Genomic DNA, 16,979 nt, shown 5'->3' with positions numbered 1-16,979 from the left:
GTTCTACAAGGCACGGAGTAGGGATGTTACGGTACGCCAAAAGTTTTGGTCACGTACCTCAGTTTGGCATTGAATTTGATAACAGTAAGGGAGCAAAATACAGAAATAAAAAAGCTGATTTGTACTTTAAATGTGCAAACAGTCCACAAGGTCGTTCACCTCATTGAAAGGCCCCTGGAGTCGTGTTAGGAGGTTCAACGGCACTGCGGAGGGAAAGGTTGCGGACGTGTATGAAGTGAAATTGCTCATGTTTATTTTTGTATTACGCCCTATTTACGCTATGCAGTGTCAAGTTTTGAAATAAAATGCTTTTGTGTGGACAAATGTGTGTTGCTTAGTGATGCTACCAATGTGAGTTTTATGTGTTGGCTGAAGTACTCACACTCGAACACAAGCTTAGCCGCTTCTTTCATTTCACTCCAATTTGTGGAGCAAATGAACTCGGGGTTGTTCAAACAACGTCCGACAGGGTTACTAATTAAACGTCTTATCCGGGATGTATAAAAGCTAGCCGGCTCGAACAGACTCTTCCCACTCAGCCTCCTTTTGGTCAACATGGACTTCAACGGTACATGGCAGGTCTACGCCCAGGAGAACTACGAGGCCTTCCTCAAGGCCATGGGTGAGGACAAAAAAACCTGTAGAATTAGTTCTATCCTGAAATATGAATTGATTTTTTTTTTTTTTTTTAATGACAATTACCAGAACTCCCCGAGGATGTCATCAAGATGGCCAAGGACATCAAACCAGTGACTGAGATCACGCAGAAGGGCAATGACTTTGTGGTAACATCCAAGACTCCGGGCAAGACCGTGACCAACTCCTTCACTATCGGCAAGGAGGCTGACATTACCACCATGGATGGCAAAAAGCTCAAGGTTAACTGTTCATCAGAAAATTAATAAATTTATTATGAAAGCATATTGCGGCCACAAAAAAGGTCCAGTATCATGTCTTTACATGATAGTATCATGTAAATCTTTTTCTTAAAAACTATTGTATAAAAGCGTTATGATCATCATGTAAAAAAATAAAATTATCATGTAAAAAATGTGATAGCTAACATGTAAAAATGAACATGGTAATTATCATGTAAAAGCATGATATCCAAAAAACGGGATATCATGTAAAAATGTGATAACCACTATATAAAACGTAATGATTCCCATGTAGAAACGTGATAACTCATGTAAAAACATCATTAATATCATGTAAAAATAATTATGAAGGAATGTGGTAACTATCATGTAAAAATGATAAATATGTAAACGTGGTAACTATCATATAAAAACGTGATAATTATCATGTAAAGACGTGAAAATTATAAAAACATGAAACTAGCATGTAAAAACGGGATGAGTTTCATATAAATAAATGTGATATCTAAAAACGTGGTATTTATCATGTAAAAACATGATAATAATTGAAATTGTGATAATTGTCGTGTAAAAACGTGATTTTCATATAAAAAAACATAATTCTAAAAACTTCATACTATCATGTAAAAACGTGATAATATGTTAAAACATAACTATCATGTAAAAATGTGATAGCTATCATGTAAAAATGTGATAGTTATGTTAAAACGTGATAACTATCATGTAAAAACGTGGTATTATATGAAAATGTGACTAATTATGTAGAAACGTGATAATTCATGTAAAAACGTCATTATCATCTAAAATCGTGGTAACTATCATGTTAAAACGTGATAATTATCATGTTAAAACATGATATCTAAAAACGTAGTCGTTAGCATGTTAAAGCGTGATAACTATCATGTTAAAACAACATATCTAAAAACTCGATACTATCATATAAAAATGTGATAATTATCATGTCGAAACAGGATAACTCATGTAAAAACGTGATAATTATCGTGTAAAAACGTGTTCATTCTAAAAATGTTATACTACATAAAAACGTGGTACTGGACTTTTTTGTGTGGCAGCAATACAAATCCGTAATTTATAGCTAAAATTTGATTATATAATTTTAAGATATATTCTTTGCTCTCTGACCTATGCAGTGCGTTGTCAACATGGAGGGGGGCAAGCTGGTGTGCAACACCGGCAAGTTCATCCACATCCAAGAGATCAAAGGAGGCGAAATGATCGAGGTACCCCGAACGCATCAAATGCCACTCTTGAAGTCAATTTCTGTTTTTTGTTTTGTTTTCAATGCCTTTTTTTCTCCCTGCCTCTCACTTTAGACCCTGAGTATGGGCTCCGTAACCCTCGTAAGGAAGAGCAAGAAAATGTAATAACTTCGGCAGTGAAATTTGAAATAAATGTCTATTTAAATAAAATACAGTTTCGCTTGCGTGTTGTGTTTGTATTTTGATGCATTCTCTTATTGTTGTAGTAGATGAATTAAACGGTCTAAAACAGTTTTGCAAGCCAAATGAAGTCCGTGTCTGGCCTGTTTTTTTTTTTTTTTTTTTTTTTTTTTTTTTTTGCTACTATACTGCAACAAACCAACTTGAAAAAGACGTACAGTAATCGCAAATGTTAAGCGTCATTTTTCCCAAAGCATGTGAAGGCAGCATAACGCTCAGTGGAGAATTTCCTCCGACGCATACGCAATTGCGCATGGAGTTAGCCACGCAAGTTCCTAGTTTCAAGGCTCAACAGTACTATTCTTGCTAGTATTGCTACAGATATTAGGAAATACTTGCTGCTGATAATTCGCCGGAACAAATGGCGAGGTATCTGCGACCCCCAAACTCCTCTCTCTTTGTTCGGAATATCTCAGACGACTCCAGGTGAGTCTTCAAAGCTAACAGTGGTCAATTTAACCGAAAAGACGGCGAACTGACGTCGTCGCTTGACGTTGACAGCGTGATAATGTGGTTGACAATTATAATTATAACGAACTGGTGCGTACATATATTTTTAAAACCGGCCTACTAAGGAAAGTCACCTTTGTTTTATGTTGGAAATACAGTAAACATGTCAGCTAAGCGACCTGCTACGTTGCCTGGAAATGAAAAAGATGCAACGAGAATTTGAAGCTTTACTGGAATTTTAATAAAAATTATAGTCGCGAATGTAAAGGAAAAACCAAAAAGCAACGGTATTATCGTATGCGTTAGTTCACATTTTGTGATATCGTTGATATTACATAGCCGCCATATTGATGTAGACTTATCATCATATCGCCAGCTGTAAAAAGTACTTTCATGGTACTTTTTTAATTGTCAGAAATGAATTAATTTTTTTAATTAATCATCTGTAATATTTGAATTGTAATCATTGTTTTTATTGGAACAGAAGTTATTTTCTACCAGTTACATTAACAATCTATCTGTACTATTCAAGGTATCTGACCGTGTTTTAAATAGTTAACCTTCGTTTTTCGCAGTTAATGGGGACCAGACCAACCGCGATAAGTGAAAAACCGCGAATTGGCGCCCCCCCCCCAACATTTTTTTTTTTATAATTTTTAATTTATTCTGATCTAGCAATTGAAAGGGATACATATGACTTCTTTTTTATTGATATATATATATATATATATATATATATATATATATATATATATATATATATATATATATATATATATATATATATATATATATATATATATATATATATATATATATATTAATTAGGGCAGTCAAAATTATCGCGTTAACGGGCGGTAATTAATTTTTTAGATTAATCACGTTAGAATATTTGACGCAATTAACGCACATGCCCCGCTCAAATTGATTAAAATGACAGTGTCATGTCTATTTGTTACTTGTGTTTTTTTGTTTTGTTTTGTTTTTGTCGCCCTCTGCTGGCGCTTGGGTGCGACTGATTTTATGGGGTTCAGCACCATGAGCATTGTGTAATTATTGACATCAACAATGGCGAGCTACTAGTTTATTTTTTGTTTGAAAATTTTACAAATTTTATTAAAACGAAAACATTAAGAGGGGTTTTAATTCAAAATTTCTATAACTTTTACGAACATTTATCTTTTAAGAACTACAAGTCTTTCTATCCATGGATCGCTTTAACAGAATGTTAATAATGTTAATGCCATCGTGTTGATTTATTGTTATAATAAAGAAATACAGTACTTATGTACTGTATGTTGAATGTATATAGCTATCTTGTGTCTTAACTTTCCATTCAAACAATAATTTACAGAAAAATATGGCATATTTTTTAGATGGTTTAAATTGCGATTAATTACGAGATTAATTACGATTAATTAATTTTTAAGCTGTGATTAACTCGATTAAAAATCTTAATCGTTTGACAGCCCTAAAAAAAATGACTGGAGCAAAAATGGCGGACGAGACTCCCGCGTCGAAATCACGTATATCGGGTACGTCATAATAGAGCAGGGCGGTAAACCGAAAATTTACCGTTACCGAAATTCTTCACGATGACCGACGTAATTTTGACCATGTCGGTGAATACGGTAATTTAATAAAATAAGAAAATATAGTCTTTTCATCCCGCTTTGACTCTGTGTTGTTCGGCTATGTTCATTCCCCTTTAAGAAAGCACAGTGTGCTTACGTTGGGAGTCACATGGTTTTCAGGAAGCCAATCAAACAGAAGCCCGGTAGGCTAACGCTAGCTGTTAACGCTAGCTGCTAACGCTAGCTGCTAACGCTACAAGTTAACGGGATGAAGTCGGGCTTAAGTTAGCTTCGCCAAACTTTCACCCGACATTAAGTAAACTCTTGACAGGTTCCAGATAGGGATGGAAAAACCGAGGCTTTCTGAAACAATGAACCACTTTTAAGACAATTGCCCTAAATTGAATCACTGTTTGACACACTGCAAGAGCCCCATCTACTGGATAAACAGTGCACGTTTCTTTTTAAAAGTAAAGTTGACAAATTGCCTCAGCATTACATATCTAAAATAGAATTAAGTGGATGTCGTCTATTTCAACCAGGAGATCGTGTCGTCATTAAGTGTGATTTACACAATTAAAGTTGACCTCTTTAAGCCTGTGTCATTGCTTTTGTCTGTGAAGATGTGTTCAAAGCAGTATTTGTAATACACGACAGTGCTAGTCTTGTTAAGTGGCTCGTCTTAGATGACAGGGAGTAACTATGTATTGTTTATTTTTTGTAAAAATTACAGTACAGTAAGCACAGTGCTTGGGAACAGGAATATTATTTATTGCATACTGTAAGGATTTCCAAAATCATAAGATGTAAATAATTGAGCTGAATAAAAGAAAGGAAAGATTTGTGAAACATTTTATTTTTTAATTAAGTATAATTTCTGGGGGGCGGGTGGATGTGTCGTATTTGTATCTATTCTAAATATCTAAACGTATGCCACTATCTAGTGTATAACAATGCGGAATGAATTTAATGAAATTCAAGTGATGATATTTTTCAAGTCATACAAGCTGTTATAAATGTTCACACAAGAATTCTTATTGTTTACAAGATTTTTTTTAATACTTAATGTTTAGACTGCATGTGCAATTGTTAAATTGAAAGCTGGTAAATAAATTTAACGAGAAACTGTTAATTTGTATTCCATGCATTGATTCAAATTTTCAAATTATATAACAGTTTGCTTGGGCGAATTTATCGTCATTTATCGTTATCGAGGTAAATCTGCTCAATTTATCGTGATACGTACTTAAGGCCATATCGCCCAGCCCTACGTCATAACCCGGGGACTACCTGTATTTCTTTAAAATGTAAGTATTTTATACGTGATAAGTCCTTTTTGTCATTCCTTTTGTATCCTGGATTTGTTTTTTCCCATCTGCTTCCTTCCGAACTTTGAACCAAAATTCACTCAGACCTGTGTGGGTTTGTACCCACAGTGGGCTCAAGTTCATATGGTCTCGAAACATGAGGGGGGAAATTGTACTTATGTGGCTATTTCACGACACTTTAGGCCAGAAGATTTGCGGCGCGAGTTTGGTCGTTACGGGCCTATTGTAGACGTCTACATTCCACTTGACTTCTATACGCGCCGACCAAGAGGATTTGCTTACATTCAATATCCTTTCATCTGTGCTGGTTCGACTTAAACATATGTACCGTTTGTAACTGCCATCTCTTTTGTTGTTGCCTCAGAATGGTAAAGATACAGTTCTGGAGAGCCCGCCCCCTACCGCTACACACTGAAAAGTTACCAGGTAGAGTAGCCAAAGACCAAGCGCTAGCAAAAAACACACACAGCAAAAGCATCAAGATTCAAAGAGGGGAGCGATCAAGAGCGAGAAACGGCCATTTTGTCTACCGAAGGGAGCGCCTCCATTTTGTGGGAAAAGGGAGCAAAAAGCGTTTATGGGGCAAAGACAAGTGCTACGTTCCTCTGCCAAGACAATAAAGAGCAAGCTGAAGTTCAAAGAACAAGCATGTTAAAAGGTAAACGGGACAAGCCTTTTTTTTTAATGTATCCTACTCAAATCTATATTTTATGTTATGTATTTCAATCACTAAACTCTGATTGTTATGTATTGTTCTGGATTGTTTCGTGGTGTGCCAGTTTTGAGCGCCATATAATTGGAAATAGTGGTCGTGGTGGTTGTTTCTGTGCTTGTTCAAACTAGCCAATTGATTTATTAGTAGGAGTGTAACGGTACACGCGTTTTACGAAAAGTGAGTGAGTCAGCAACCAGCACACTTTTGCTCAATAGACGATGTATATTGATTAGAAAATGCAGAATGAATTAGATTTATTGATTATAATCCCACAAGACCAAGCAACAAGTATCAAAAACAAGCAAAAAACAATGGTAACGTGACGCTAGATTTGAGTTTGTCAATCCCAGAATCCCCGCATTATCGTGACAGCACAACTAGTTGTCCCTTGGCAATGAAAATCGCTTACCGTGACAAATGAGAAGCCAGCAACACTCCAGTAAAGCGGCAAAAGGCCCCGGTAAGGCAGCAAAGGAACAAAGCCAGGCGATCCGTACGTGACCCGCTGACGGACTTCCGCGTACGGATCGCCCAGCTTTGTCCTTTTGCCGCTTTACTGGAGTGTTGCTGGCTTCCCACTCATTTGTCACGGTAAGCGATTTTCATTGCTAAGGGACATTTCGTTTTGCTGTAACGGTAACGCGGGGATTCTGGGGTTGACAAACACAAGTCTAGCGTCATCGTTGACATTTGTTGATACTTGTTTGCTTGCTCTTGTGGGATTGTAATCAATAAATCTAATTTATTCTGCATTTTCTAATCAATAAACATTGTCTATTGAGCAAAAGTGTGCCTGTTCCTGATTCACCGCGAACCTGGAAATTTCGGAAAACAACACAAGTCACGGGTCTGTACATACCTAGGTATGGGGTCATGGTTCGGTGCAAGAGGAAAAATTTTTTAAATTATCACAGAAATTGAAAGTTAAAGTGCGTGTGACACCATAAAAAAATCTTAAATACCATCATTATGTGAATTGAAATCATATTTTGAGACGATTTGACTATATACAACAATTTGGCAAAGCACAGATGACGAGAAATGAGTCTTTTAATCTGCCGTTTAGTCCCGCCTGTCATTATAGCGCTCTAGCACCTCCATCTGGGTGATGATGTCGGTAGAGTAACGATTTCAGCTGATTTAGAATCCAGCCCAATGAGGCGGGAGATTCAGAATGAGGAAAATGCGACAGAGAGCAGCAAAATGTCATCATTGTTTTAATTTCTCCAATATTTTTAAAGGATATTCTTTGTATCTAAGTATTTTTCCCGGATTGCTATACAAATTGTATGGTCATGACAAATAAGTCTTGTGCTCAATGGAATATAAAATATAAAAAATGCATTTATTCGGTACGACAGGGCTAAATTATTGCATAATGGTCAAAACTGCCGAATTCTTAAACCTCCCAAACAGTATTTTATGCCACCAGAATTAGTCCGGCTTTTGTCATTTCCCTGCCCCAGCATCGGAGACAGAGGAAAGAGCGTAAACAAAACAGGAGACGTGACAGCTAGGTGACATGCTAACCCGAACCGAGCGGCTCTTCCAACTTCCCGCTCCTTAATGCTGATACCGTTTCGATAACCGATAATATATACTGTATATAATTTTTCAATGTATATTCATGTATTTTTGAACACCTGGAGGTCAGAAAATACGAGTGGTGGATTCAGCATAGATTTGCCTTTGACCTAACCGGAATTTTCATGATGACATGAACATTATTATAATGAACAAAACAAAGACAGTTTTGACTTCAAATAAAGTGCCCATATTAATTTTTTCAAATAAATATAATTTAAGTCCATCACAATCAATTAGTCAATATCATTGACGATGTGTTCCCCTGAACAATAAGCACAGAACTAAAACAAATATAAACCCAACAGGTATTGTGCTTTGTCAGCAGATAAACCATTTGGTGCAACAGGAGAGGAGACAGGAGACTTTTGTGTCTTGGTCCATGAAACCATTTTCTTAACCTGGTAATTATATATCAATAACCAAACGGCCTCTCAATAACTTGTAAACATAACACTGTAAAATGCAAACATTTGCTAATTGCTATAGTAAGGTTCATCACTCAGTGATGGAAAAATAAGGCCTCTAGAACAGTAACAAAACTTGGCATACTGGCAAAACAGGAGTGGAAACAAATGCACACATCCCAATCCACCGACACTGTGCCAAAATTGATATTAATATGCCCGATAATATAAAATGTTATCGGATTTATTGGGATGGATTTATTGATATTCCTATTATCGGACCGATAGTTATCGTACACCTCTACGTCTGGAAACCCAAAAAGGCTCACACCACTCTACCCGGTGTAGCAACAAAAGCCTGCAGCAGATCGGGCTGGCGTGACGCAAAAAATTAACAAATTAATCCGCAAAAACAGATAAATGTGCAGTCTTCCTCCATACAATAGTATGGCTGTCCAGTGAAAATGATCTCAGTCTCTGACGTCATGTCCGCCTTCTTCTTCAACCCTAGACTCTAGCCAGAAGTCACTCATTTTCATGGAACGGGATTCAAAAAGTTGAATAGATATATCGATCACTTCCACACACATCCAAGCGGTCCATTTCATTCCGGAGCATAAAGTGTAATATGAAATAAACATGCTTTCTTGTGTCGTATGCACTTTAATCTTCGAGTTAGCAGGGGTTTAATTAGTCGGTGGAGTGGATTTCAACAAATTCCGTGCAGTTTGTTAGTTATTTGTTCGTTTCAGGGCTCCGGAGTGGCTAAGCTAGCTCGAGTCAATGAGGCTTGTCAGCATGCCGATAAAAAAAAAACATATGCGCGAGTGAAAATCACCCGATGACCCATGCAATAAATAGTGTTGGTTATGTTTTCAGGATAAAGTTACTAAAACTTCAAATTGCATGTTAATAATTGTAGTATGAAAAGCAACATTTGTAATCCAGCAGCTCTGCAGGGAGAAGGGCAGAGTGATACCACATCAGTTTTTCACCAGTTTTTTTTTTATGTTGCAGCAAGAAACCACAGTTTATATTGTTCCTCCTCCTTCATAGGGAATGTGTGGAAAATAAAATCCCCATTTCTTCTGTTTCCATAGCCTCTACTTTAGGTGCATTTCCTCTACCGCCCCCTGTAGTGGAGGAGGACTAACTCCCACATGGATTTTTGTTGTTGTTACTCAAACGTATTCTCCATCCGTCTGTGTGCACCGAACCGTGATGTCCGTACCAATTCAAGTACCGTTACACTGTTATTAATTTGGTCTTAAATTCCTTGAATTTTAAATTGTGCTACATTGCATGAATAGCTGTAGGAGCCGTGTATTGGATTTCAAGTGTTTTGCATTATGTGTATTTTATATAATGGGTGAAGTTGGGGCGGAGGGGGGGGGCATGCTTGCGTAGCATGTGGAACTATTAAGTCCATACTATCAAAGAAGAAGAAACGTAAAAGCGGGGAATACATCATTTAAATTACAAAAACATCTGTCATTATTCGCAAACACTGCATGTTCTGTATAGGCCGAAATGTAGACAGTATACTAATATTACACCGACTGTAAAAATGTCATCGGTAACGCGTCAAGCTGACTTGGAAAAATATCAAAGGGCGTGTATGAGTGCGTGTCGCTGTCTTTCCTAAAATGAAAAACCTTAACCGCGTCAGTACGTTCGAAGACGTGCGAGATGCCGAAGACGCCCTCCACAACCTGGACCACAAGTGGGTGTCCGGTCGCCAAATTGAGATCCAGTTTGCCCAGGGAGACCGAAAGAGTAAGTCACATGTACAGTGTATCACAAAAGTGAGTACACCCCACGCATTTCTTGCAATAGTTGACTCATTTGCTCCCAAAAACGTATAAATACGTTCTATTTTTAAATTGTTTCAGTGTCCCAAAGACGTAGCTTTTTAGTTTTTTTTTTTTTCATAAGAGACATCTCTGAGTTCTGATTCAACTGAGCTCCAAAGCACAAAGCTGAAAATCCATTTTAAAGCAATATAACTGGCCACTGAAGGGCAGTAGCGCATTTGGTAAGACGAACGGCCAGGGCGCCGGCTTAAGGATGCCAGGCAGTGGACGGCCGAGCAGAACAACCGAGAGGACGCCCGGGATGCCAGGCGCTGGACGACCGAGCAGAACGACCGGGACCACCAGTGCAGCGGACGATGTCGTTGAGTCCGTGCTGCTCGCCGAGCGGACCCCACAGAGACTCATAAAAATCCATCTTTATGAGACAGGCGACGATGAGGGTAAAGTTAACCCGGGTGTCGCGGCCACAATAGCGTCATCTCAGTTAGTTATGTGTAAATAAATTGCTACTTTGCTATCAAAAGCTCTATTTGGCTTGTTGTTTGTTATTTTGTAAAAGGAAAACATCCAGATGTTTGGGATGTAACTAAAGCAAAAAATAACTGTGTTAAAGTCAAAGTTATGTTTAAAATGTATGCTTTCACAAAAAGCTCAATTTCTGTTTTTTTCATCAGAAATTGGAAAATTGCTCAAGCTATTTTCTAATGCTGATTTCTAAAGAATGGAAAAGATATTAACTTACTTTTCTTGCTGAAAGAAGAGAGTCTAATCTTTCTTCTGATGGGTTCCATGTTTATATAGCAATAGAACAGAATTTTCTGTGGGCCTTGCAAAATCCAGTAAAACGGCCTGGAGCGAAAGGCCTTGCTCCGATGAAAATGGTTGGGAGTGAATGAGTTAACTATATCTTTTCATGGGACAACACTGATAAAATGACACTTTGACACAATGAAAAGTAGTCTGTGTGCAGCTTATATAACAGAGTTCATTTATTTTCCCCTCAAGATAACTCAAAATATAGCCATTAATATCTAAACCCCTGGCAACAAAAGTGAGTACACCCCTTAGTAAATACGTACATCCCTAAATGTCCAAATTGAGTACTGCTTGTCATTTTCCCTCCAAAATGTCATATGACTCATTACAGGAGTGCTGTCAGCATTGCTACAGAGATTGATTCTTGTGTACCGTCTTCAGAAGAGGCCTGGGGTGAAAAGCCATGCACACCAATTTGATGTAGAGTTCGGCATAGTCTGAGCACTTAGAAGCTGACCCCTCACCTCTTCAGTCTCTGCAGCAATGCTGACAGCACTCCTGTATTGAGTCACATGACATTTTGGAGGGAAAATGACAAGCAGTACTCAATTTGGACATTTAGGGATGTATGTATTTACTAAGTGGTCTACTCACTTTTGTTGCCAGGGATTTAGATATTAATGGCTATATTTTGAGTTATTTTGAGGGGAAAAAACTCTATTATATAAGTTGGAAAACACAGTCAAGACTGAAAAAACAGTTCCTGCTCTTGCACTCCTCTTTAAAAGAAACTGCTGTATTGTAAGCCAAAACGACTATTGTGTTTGATAGAACATAGCAGATTCATGGCGCATTAAGCCCCCGAACTATTTTTAATTTGTCCATGTTACCCTGGAAACCCCCGTTTAAAGACGTCGCGCAACCGCTTTTGTTTCAACCCGGCCATAAAACGAAGATGATTAATTACGTTCATTATTCGGAATGTCAGTCGTTTTTGACTTGGAATCATTTATTGATGTTTAATATTTCGTTTTAAAAAAATGACTTTAAAAAATTATTCACCCACATATTTTAAACTTTTAAACAAATGACGACACAATGAAAAAAATGGTGTCTGTAAACACGGATATCTACCTCATAACTATCGCTGAATTGTATTTTCAATTACTTTCGCATTTTCTCCGATATGTTAGATGATAAATAATTGATCCAAACAAAGAAAAATTGGGGGGGGGGAACTTTTATAAGGGTAAATGTATGAAAAAGAAAACCTCAACCACTCCTTGGTGTCTGCGATTTCTGCATTGCGACCCATGTTATATTACCATGTTTCACTCATAAAATCCCCCCAAAATCCACCTGTGGCCATTCACAGCTGTGTGTTGACACTCAGTGATACATCCTACATGGAGTTTTTGGATCGAAACGAGGTACGTATGCGATAATATCTCGTTAAAGTCGTGGCGTCTGTAATTCTGCTCTCGCGTTCTCTCACCTCCAGATAGGGTTTTGCTGTTTAAAACGTTTTTTTTAATAAAATGCCCTCCTGTTCAAAATTTTTCTTCCCCTCAGAAAATTGATATTTTAAGCTTTCCAAAGATGTATCACACATGCATATCGGACAATTTTGAAATTTGGCCGAATTACGGGTCTCAGAGCCGAACTTCAAATAACCTGAGTGTTTTCCATAATAAGCTGCACACAGACTACTTTTCATTGTGTCAGTGTCTCATTTTGTCTGTGTTGTCCCATGAAAAAATGAACTTAAATACCTGCAGAAAGGCGAGGGTTGTTCTCACTTTTGTGATACACTGTATAATTGGGGATACAACCAAACATTTGTCTCCCAATAGCTCCCAACCAGATGAAGTCAAAAGAACGACACTCCCCTCGCAGTTCTTCACGTTACGACGACGATCGGCGAAGACGCTCGCGCAGTCGCAGCTATGACCGCCGTCGGTCGCGCAGCCCTTCCTACGAGCGGCGACCGCGTAGATCCGTCAGTCCCAGAGCGTAAGTTCTCTGTCGTATTTTCTTTCACGTTCATTTAAAAATAATAATGAATAAAAAGTATTTCTTCTTCACAGTTCACGCTCCTATGGCCGACACAGACGCAGTGGAAGCCATGAAAACGACAAGTAAGCATTTTATGTGTAACCCTTTATAGAGCAAGTGTCTATTTCTGGTAATTAAATTAATGAGCAATATGGCATCCATATATACAGTGGGGCAAATTAGTATTTAGTCAACCACTAATTGTGCAAGTTCTCCCACTTGGAAAGATTAGAGAGGCATGTAATTGTCAACATGGGTAAACCTCAACCATGAGAGACAGAATGTGGGGGAAAAAACAGAAAATCACATTGTTTGATTTTTCAAGAATTTATTTGCAAATCATGGTGGAAAATAAGTATTTAGTCAATACCAAACGTTCATCTCAATACTTTGTTATGTACCCTTTGTTGGCAATAACGGAGGCCAAACATTTTCTGTAACTTCACAAGCTTTTCACACACTGTTGCTGGTATTTTGGCCCATTCCTCCTTGCAGATCTCCTCTAGAGCAGTGATGTTTTGGGGCTGTCGTTGGGCAACATGGACTTTAAACTCCCTCCACAGATTTTCTATGGGGTTGAGATCTGGAGACTGGCTAGGCCACTCCAGGACCTTGAAATGCTTCTTACGAAGCCACTCCTGTGTTGCCCTGGCTGTGTGTTTGGGATCATTGTCATGCTGAAAGACCCAGCCACGTCTCGTCTATAATGTCCTTGCTGATGGGAGGAGGTTTTCACTCAAAATCTCGAGATACATGGCCCCATTCATTCTTTCCTTTACACAGATCAGTCGTACTGTTCCCTTTGCAGAATAAAAGCCCCAAAGCGTGATGTTTCCACCCCCATGCTTCACAGTGGGTATGGTGTTCTTCGGATGCAATTCAGTATTCTTTCTCCTCCAAACATGAGAACCTGTGTTTCTACCAAGTTCTATTTTGGTTTCATCTGACCATAACACATTCTCCCAGTCCTCTTCTAGATCATCCAGATGCTCTCTAGCGAACCGCAGACGAGCCTGGACGTGTACTTTCTTCAGCAGGGGGATACCTCTGGCAGTGCAGGATTTGAGTCCCTGGCGGCGCATTGTGTTACTGATAGTAGCCTTTGTTACTGTGGTCCCAGCTCTCTGTAGGTCATTCACTAGGTCCCCCCGTGTGGTTCTGGGATTTTTGCTCACCGTTCTTGTTATCATTTTGACGCCACGGGGTGAGATCTTGCATGGAGCCCCAGATCGAGGGAGATTATCAGTGGCCTTGTTTGTCTTCCATTTTCTAATACAGTGATACCTCACCTCACGAACGCTTAAGCTCACGAACTTTTCGCCTCAAGAACATTAAATTCGCGAGCATATAGTCTCTGCTGACGAACTAGTTTTTGGCGGACGAACCAATTCACGCGGTCGAAAAGCGCCACGAGAAGCTGACGCACGCTCACGGCGTCCCAGTTCGTCCCCTCACTTTCGTTGAGTGCGGACGGGGTTTGTGTTTGATAGACATTTTGGACCATATTGAGTGTACTTTTGCTATTATGGGACCGAAAAAGAGTTACCTACAGTCCTTATGGAAGGTGACTCGTGTTACCAATTCGCCCTCGACTGGTAATTGGCGGTGCTTTCAGCTTCCCACCGTAGTGAGAAGTGGACCGGCAAGTCACGTTGGCTCGTTGTCGTCGGTTGTCTTCGGTTCGCCCGATTTCCTCTCCAGAAAGGAGGCGGCGTGCATACAAACACCCAGAGGCGTCGGATGGCTTTTTGTGGGCACTTTTATTAACAACCAAAAGCATGTGGGGGGCACAGCAGTGGAGTCTACGCTAACTGCGCACTTTGCCGGTAACACTCTCCTTCCAAACAGTAACTCCCTCCCTCCCTCCTCCTCCCACTCCATTCCATCAAGCCATCAACTACCATCACAAAGGTAAATAAAACTACTTTATTATACAGTACAGTTTATTTCTTTAATTATAATACAATAGCACATTTATTATACATAAAATAAGGTATATTTTTGTGTAGTTTTAAGGCTTATTTAGTGGAAAATTATGTTTTATGGGGACCTGGGAACGGATTATTCTCATTTTAATGGTTTCTTATGGGAAATAAATGTTCGGAAGACGAACTTTTCGCCTTACACACACTTTCTGGGAACCAATTATGTTCGTGAGCTGAGGTATCACTGTAATTGCTCCCACAGTTGATTTCTTTACACCAAGCTTTTTACCTATTGCAGATTCAGTCTACAATTTTGTCTCTGGTGTCCTTCAACAGCTCTTTGGTCTTTGCCATAGTGGAGTTTGGAGTGTGACTGACTGAGGTTGTGGACAGGTGTCTTTTATACCGATAATGAGTTAAAACAGGTGCCATTAATAAAGGTAAAGAGTGGAGCCTCGTTAGACCTCGTTAGAAGTTAGACCTCTTTGACAGCCAGAAATCTTGCTTGTTTGTAGTTGACCAAATACTTATTTTCCACTCTAATTTGGAAATAAATTCTTTAAAAATCAAACAATGTGATTTTCTGTTTTTGCATTTTTGTGTTCAGGTACAAAGGCAGCCAGCATGAATGCCACAGAACCCAGCGTGACCCTGCGACTCGGAACCGCTCGACGTCCCGTTCGCCCTCCCGCGCCAGGCCCAAAAGCGGAAAAAGCCGGTCCCGGTCGCGCAGCCCCGAGGCCCAAGAAGAAAACCATCCAGCACCCGGCGTCCGCAATAACTCCTTCACCCGCTCAGTTTCGCGGTCTGTATCACGCTCGCGATCGCGCTCCCGTTCTTGGGCGGAGTACAAGTCCGGACACAGCTAAATATACTTTTGGAAAATATTGTGACTGTATTTTTGTAGAGTGGCTTGTTATATTAGACGACAATGGCAGTGAATGGTGAAAATTTTTTAAAGCCTGTAGTTTATAGTGATGGGTACCTCAGTGAAGTTGCCCCAACCCCCCCGAATAGGTGATGTATTCAGTGTATCACAAAAGTGAGTACACCCCTGGCATTTCTTCAGATATTTAAGTATCTGTTTTCATGGGACAACACTGACAAAATGACACTTTGACACAATGAATAGTCTGTCTGCTGCTTATATAATACAGTTAATGTATTTTCCCCCCAAAATAACTTAAAATATAGCAATTAATATCTAAACCCCTGGCAACGAAAGCGAGTACACCCCTTAGAAAACTACATCCCTAAATCTCCAAATTGAGTACTGCTTGTCATTTTCCTCCAAAATGTCATGTGACTCGTTACAGGAGTGATGTCAGCATTGCTGCAGAGATTGAAGAGGTGGGGGGGGGGGGGGGGGGTCAGCCTCTTCGTGCTCAGACCATACGCGGCACTCTACATCAAATTGGTGTGCATGGCTGTCACCCCAGGAGGAAGCATCTTCTGAAGACGGTACACAAGAAAGCCCGCTCGTCTCAACAGACCATAGGACAGGGGTGGGCAAACTGTTCCACAAAGGGCCGCAGTGGGTGCAGGTTTTTGTTCATACCCATCATGAGGACAGCTTTTAACCAATCTGGTTTCTTACAAGTGCAATCAGGTGGTTGTAGTCAGGTGCTTCTTGTTTCCACTGAAACCTCATTGGTTAAACTCTCTGTGCTGAATCAATTGGAACAAAGACCAGGACCCACTGCGGCCCTCGAGGACCGGTTTGCCCACCCCTGCCATAGGACATGGTTCCAGTAATCCATGTGGTTTGTTGACATGTCTTCAGCGAACTGTTTGCGGCTTTTTTTTAATGAGTCACATGACATTTTGGAGGGAAAATGACAAGCAGTACTCAATTTGGACATTTAGGGATGTACGTCGTTTCTAAGGGGTGTACTCACTTTTGGTGCCAAGGGTTTAGATCAGACATGTCCAAAGTCCGGCCCGGGGGCCAAATGCGGCCCTCAGCCTCTGTCATAATAATCATTAACATCTGGCCCGCATAGACTTAATATATTGGTCAGCAGTACTGCTAC

General features: G+C 39.5%; 2 protein-coding genes across 3 annotated transcripts; both read left to right on the top strand.

The window, feature by feature from the left end:
- The first annotated feature begins 472 nt into the window (after positions 1–472).
- On the top strand, positions 473–2,308 carry LOC130914263 (fatty acid-binding protein 10-A, liver basic-like). Its single transcript, XM_057833284.1, has 4 exons — positions 473–622; positions 706–878; positions 2,030–2,119; positions 2,213–2,308. Exons 1-4 carry the CDS (start codon positions 556–558, stop codon positions 2,261–2,263), a joined length of 381 nt encoding a protein of 126 aa, XP_057689267.1. The 5' UTR covers positions 473–555; the 3' UTR covers positions 2,264–2,308.
- A 261-nt stretch (positions 2,309–2,569) lies between these two features.
- On the top strand, positions 2,570–16,155 carry LOC130914794 (serine/arginine-rich splicing factor 10-like). Of its 2 annotated transcripts, none has more exons than XM_057834301.1 (6): positions 2,570–2,764; positions 5,873–5,977; positions 10,069–10,172; positions 12,820–12,979; positions 13,054–13,104; positions 15,554–16,155. In XM_057834301.1, the coding sequence occupies exons 1-6, from the start codon at positions 2,700–2,702 to the stop codon at positions 15,813–15,815; spliced, it is 747 nt and encodes a 248-aa protein (XP_057690284.1). In that variant the 5' UTR covers positions 2,570–2,699; the 3' UTR covers positions 15,816–16,155. The 2 variants fall into 2 exon arrangements, with proteins under 2 accessions (XP_057690284.1, XP_057690285.1); XM_057834302.1 differs by lacking the exon at positions 5,873–5,977 and adding an exon at positions 6,055–6,376 and having other exon boundaries at positions 2,617–2,764; positions 10,066–10,172.
- The last annotated feature ends 824 nt before the right edge of the window (positions 16,156–16,979 follow it).

Source organism: Corythoichthys intestinalis, chromosome 4 (assembly GCF_030265065.1).
Source record: "Corythoichthys intestinalis isolate RoL2023-P3 chromosome 4, ASM3026506v1, whole genome shotgun sequence".
Taxonomy (NCBI): domain Eukaryota; kingdom Metazoa; phylum Chordata; class Actinopteri; order Syngnathiformes; family Syngnathidae; genus Corythoichthys; species Corythoichthys intestinalis.
Note: the sequence above shows the minus strand (reverse complement) of the source record. Positions and strands in the feature narration are given on the sequence as shown.

Excerpts from the sequence above, each read along its gene's own strand:
- LOC130914263 (XM_057833284.1), top strand. The coding sequence starts at position 556 with ATGGACTTCAACGGTACATGGCAGGTCTACGCCCAGGAGAACTACGAG. Across the intron at positions 623-705 it reads GGCCTTCCTCAAGGCCATGG|AACTCCCCGAGGATGTCATC; the intron begins GTGAGGACAAAA and ends GACAATTACCAG. Across the intron at positions 879-2,029 it reads TGGATGGCAAAAAGCTCAAG|TGCGTTGTCAACATGGAGGG; the intron begins GTTAACTGTTCA and ends TGACCTATGCAG.
- LOC130914794 (XM_057834301.1), top strand. The coding sequence starts at position 2,700 with ATGGCGAGGTATCTGCGACCCCCAAACTCCTCTCTCTTTGTTCGGAAT. Across the intron at positions 10,173-12,819 it reads TGCCCAGGGAGACCGAAAGA|CTCCCAACCAGATGAAGTCA; the intron begins GTAAGTCACATG and ends GTCTCCCAATAG. Across the intron at positions 12,980-13,053 it reads AGATCCGTCAGTCCCAGAGC|TTCACGCTCCTATGGCCGAC; the intron begins GTAAGTTCTCTG and ends TCTTCTTCACAG.